General features: G+C 45.4%; 1 protein-coding gene across 1 annotated transcript; it reads left to right on the top strand.

Annotated features, from left to right (window-relative positions):
- The first annotated feature begins 1192 nt into the window (after nucleotides 1–1192).
- LOC121916385 (complement factor D-like) lies at nucleotides 1193–4474 on the top strand. Its single transcript, XM_042441374.1, has 3 exons — nucleotides 1193–1390; nucleotides 2890–3043; nucleotides 4204–4474. Exons 1-3 carry the CDS (start codon nucleotides 1336–1338, stop codon nucleotides 4457–4459), a joined length of 465 nt encoding a protein of 154 aa, XP_042297308.1. The 5' UTR covers nucleotides 1193–1335; the 3' UTR covers nucleotides 4460–4474.
- Nucleotides 4475–4680: the final 206 nt, after the last annotated feature.

Below are 4680 nucleotides of genomic sequence, written 5' to 3' on the forward strand. Positions count from 1 at the left end.
CAATAACATGAAACCACATGATTGCGTTCGGACTGACTTCCCATTGCCCAAATTTGTGTGTAGTGGGTTATCACGCAATAACGTTAAACCCCATGATTGCGTTCAGATTGCCATCAGATTATACTTCCAATTCCCCTTGTCTGATAAACTCCTATGTTGCGGAGATGAAAAGAGACACTGTTAGTGAATTTTGAAGATGCACATCCAGGCAAGAGTGCCCTAGCACTATCAGGTATTTCTGATATTGAGATCTGACCCTTCCTAGCCAATGTTTTCATGTGCTTCAGGGTGCAACCCGACCCTAATGTGCATGGCTTCCCACTGCATAATGTTCTGTGGGGTATCGGTCACTCCACTGGCTACCGTTGCATAGATCAGAGGTGAATGCAGATGTTGCAAAACTACTCCATTCAATTTTGTGCATGCGTCAGTTTTGCAGAGACAAAAGTCCCAAGCAGAATGCCACATATAAGATATATCTAAGAATATACATGTTTGATATGTTTTTATGAGAGTCGGCATGGTGTTGTGGTATGAGTGTTGGACTATGACTTGGAGTCCAGAGCTCGATTCCCACTTACAGATAAATTGATTTGTGATCTGAATCAATGGATCAGTTCAACAGCAGAGTGTGGTTCACACTACATTTGCCCCGATCACACTTTTTCCCCTGTAAAACAACCTGCTTGTGGTTCATGTTCATGAATGAATTGGTTCAAAATGGACCCACTCCAGCCAGCCGAAGGGCAAATTTAAATCAATCCCGATCTGCATCTGGTTCACACTTGCGCAGAATCGTTCTATCCAAAAAGACACAGGAAACACTGGCGTCAAAAAGACATGGGTTAAATGGGCCTAGCATATGGCCAGCCCTCTCTAAACCTCTTCAGCGATTTGGTTCAAGTGGGAACCAGGGTCATTTGAACTGTTTCAAACCAATTTGTGATCCGGTTTAAAAGGTAATGGGTATCAGGCCCACTTCAGAAGGCATACAACACACACACACACACACACACACACACACAGACACACACTCGTATTTTTCTTGGGGATTATAAAGTCGGCTTTTAGTACAGTCTGAACTCTAGCTGTCCTTTCAGGACAAACTGAAAAACAATCCTCCCTTATCTTGCAAAATCCAAGAGACTTCCTGCGGAGTGAGTGCCAACACCAACAGCTGGGAAAAGGCTGTTTCTTGTTTGGTTTTATTGTGGGGGAAATTTGCCCTTGGACCTCTGATCTCAAACAAGGAACTTCCCAAGAATATGTAAATATCTCCAAATGCAGTTTCATCCGAGATTCACGGCGCAAAGCATTGCCTTGCAGATCTGAGAGATGGCTTCCACTGTGGTCTGGATCTTACTTGTCTTGAGCATCTCTTCCACTTATGGTGAGTATTCTCCTGACGTGTTTTGTCTCGGTGTCTTCCAGCAAACAAAGAACCAAAAAGAAATTTATTTTATAAATACACCGGGCCCTTGGTATCCTCTGGCATTCGGTTTCAGGACCCCCCTTTCAACTGTGGATACCAATATCTGTGGATGCTCAAATCCCATTATATACAATGGTGTAGTAAAATGGGGTCCCTTATATAAAATGGTTTGCTTTTGGGTGTATTTTCAAGCTATGGATGCTTGAAGCCATGGATAAAGAATCCATGGATACGGAGGGCCAACTGTAGCAATAATAATGAAAATTAACATGGTCAGGCCGTTGCAATTGTGACTTCCAAATGGACAGATTCAGTTAGTTTGTCTAAATAAGAATTCTCTACCCTCCAAGTTTGTCGTGAACATTAATAGTTTCTGAATAAAGCTTTCCTGTTTTGTTATTGAAATCCTGGATCTCTGAATCAAATTGTTCCTGTATGTGACCCTATCTGAATAAGATCTGTTCTTTGAGACTTTGTCGTTGTCTTCCTCACTTGGGTCTATGGTGCTGTGAGTTAAGCAGAGCTTGGAAAAGTTCCTTTTTTTGGAACTACAACTCTGGTATAAACAATATATTGAGTATTCTGCTCTTGCAAATAACTGTACCAATGGTTGGAAATATACCAGCCTGATAAGCGATATCAGGGATTGTGTCTTTGGACTGAACAACTAGATCCAAGGAAGAGCAGATCGCTTCAGCTGCCTCCAGATGCCATTTTTCTGATCGCAAAATTTTCGATCTCACATTTCTGAATACAAATAGATGCATTAAATGCCACTAACTCTTTCTTTGGTATTTATCTCCATATGAGAAAACCTCACTCTGCTGTGCTGCCTCCGTCAAAGGACTGGAGGTTATGAAAAGGCACCCAAAAATTAAAGTTTTATTCTTGCTTCAGTTTGTTAGTTCCCAGGGCTTTGTGGGGTTTCCCCCCGCTTTATATACCTAAATAGTCCAGCTTAGATATATGGTAACTCAAGGAAGCAAGGCAAAAATTAAATCTCGGGATGGTGCCGTACCTTCTTGGGACCACATCTCTTTTTCCAAACAAGGATTCATATATTTTTTTCAACCAGTCTCTCTTACCGCATCCTCTCATACAGAAAACACTCTGAAGCCATCCTCATTTTAACTGTACTTTGTCCAAATTTACTTGACTACCGGACTCATCGCTTCCAAGGATGATGGGAGTGGTACTCCAGTGCATCCAGGCAGTGCCATTTTGGGACAGCTCATGCCTTCCACTCTTCCTCAGGGGAAGGTTTCCTTTCCACTTCCAGGAATGATGGGAGTGGCACTCCAGTACATCCGGGCAGTGCCACTTTGGGACTGCTGGCATTTGGCACATGTCTTCCAATCTTCCTCAGTGGGTGGTTTTCTTGCCACAACAAATATGTTGCACCTTGGGTGTATGGGGTTGGGTGGGCTACCATAACTTCTGACTGCTGCTTTCCACAGGTCGTCCCCAGGGGCGAATCCTGGGCGGGCGAGAGCCCCAGCCTCACTCGATGCCCTATATGGCATCCCTGCAGGAGAATGGGAAGCACATCTGTGGCGGTTTCCTCATTGCAGCCGAATGGGTGCTGAGCGCTGCCCACTGTTTGGAGGATACGTGAGTGTTGCCATTTCCCAAGGGCAGAGGATCTTCAAAGCCGGAAAGCTTATCTCCAGGGACTATACCTCCCATGCTCTTCCAGCCCACATGGGGGATTATGGAAGGTGTAGTCTAAAGCAATCCTTCTTCCAAGTTACTCAGCTTCCTCCCTATAAATGTGAGAAGGAACGGTTGTGTCTGCTAAGAACATGGAAGAGAGATGGCAGTGTTGCCCTTCCTAATGGGCACTAAGAAGGCACCAAGGCAGCAGGAGGATTCTGTCTTTTTCATTTTCTGTGTCTTTCTGTACAAGAGGGAAAATCAGGCGCATAACCTTAAACATCCAACTGCATCTCCAACCCAGCAGATGTTCTGGAGTGCCACTTCCCTCCCAGTATTCCCAGTGACCATGCTGGTTAGGGGATGAGGCGCTGGGGTCCAACACAAGTCGGAAGTCCATCCAGTTAGGGCAGCTTTGCTTATTTGACAGATTATGTTTGGGGAAAATATGGAAAGGCTGACATGTAGTTTGGTGGACTAAATGGGTGCTTATCATGCTGGGCTCCATTTTAACTGAGGTTCAAGTGGGAAGAGATTGTGGGGGATGTGGGGGATTGCATGCTGCAATACCATCTATATTGTCATTACTATAAATTTACTATTTATACTGATATTATACTAAGTAACATCTCCTGGCCTGGTTCCCCTAAGACTACATTAATAGCCAGCAGCCGCATTGGGCAGAGGAGGTCAGTTTGGCTGCTGGTTGGAGTGCAACTTGAAGGACGTTTCCAGTCCTTTGCACCAAGGAAGGACACTGCAGCCATGAGTTTAGCAAGGATCCAGCTTTGGTTGATCTTAGCCTCTCTTGCTGGTGGGGAATGCCATCCTTCTTGTACCCTGATCAGCAACTGAACAGACCTTCTTGGACTAAACTGACTGCCGACTCTTAAGATGGACTGGGACAGGCATTGATATAGTCTTATAGTAAGATTATGTAGTTTTATTTAATGCAGAGGAGTTACGGACACACACACACCAATACTCTCTGCCAGCCATTATCTGCAGTGTTGCATAGTTCTGACTAGGATGGGAACTTGGAAAGTGAATGGGTACCAAACTTTTGGGGAAACGGTCATGAGACTCAGGTACTGAACAGATCCCCTTTCGGGCTGCAGGATCAATGGGACGTTCCAGGTCCTCTTGGGGGCCCACTCGCTCACGGCCCCTGAACCCCACAAGCGCCTCTACGGGATCCGCCGTCTCGTCCCCCACCCTGGGAGCAGCATCGAGACCAACGCCGATGACCTCTTGCTTGTCCAGGTGGGTCTCCTGGACCCGAGACTGAAATGCTCTCCTTTCCATGTAAAGACTCCCTCCCAGAAGTATGAGGTGTCAGTTTGTGGTCCCCCATCTTTTCAAGATAGGTTGTAGGATACCCCCCCCCCCCCCAGGACTTCCTAAAGAAGAAAACCCAAAACAGACTCGCCACCTCCATGACAAAGAACACAGACAAAATCAATTTCCCATTGACAGAAATCTATCGAGAGATTTGGGGCTGGAGAAGTTGCCCCTCTGATTTAGCATGTTTTTCGTATGCTATTCAGGGCAACATTTCCACCCCCAAATACAAAACCAAATGAACCTCCCCATTG

The sequence above is a fragment of the Sceloporus undulatus genome, chromosome 10, assembly GCF_019175285.1.
Source record: "Sceloporus undulatus isolate JIND9_A2432 ecotype Alabama chromosome 10, SceUnd_v1.1, whole genome shotgun sequence".
NCBI lineage: Eukaryota > Metazoa > Chordata > Lepidosauria > Squamata > Phrynosomatidae > Sceloporus > Sceloporus undulatus.

Excerpts from the sequence above, each read along its gene's own strand:
- LOC121916385 (XM_042441374.1), top strand. The coding sequence starts at position 1,336 with ATGGCTTCCACTGTGGTCTGGATCTTACTTGTCTTGAGCATCTCTTCC. Across the intron at positions 1,391-2,889 it reads GAGCATCTCTTCCACTTATG|GTCGTCCCCAGGGGCGAATC; the intron begins GTGAGTATTCTC and ends TGCTTTCCACAG. Across the intron at positions 3,044-4,203 it reads GCCCACTGTTTGGAGGATAC|GATCAATGGGACGTTCCAGG; the intron begins GTGAGTGTTGCC and ends TTCGGGCTGCAG.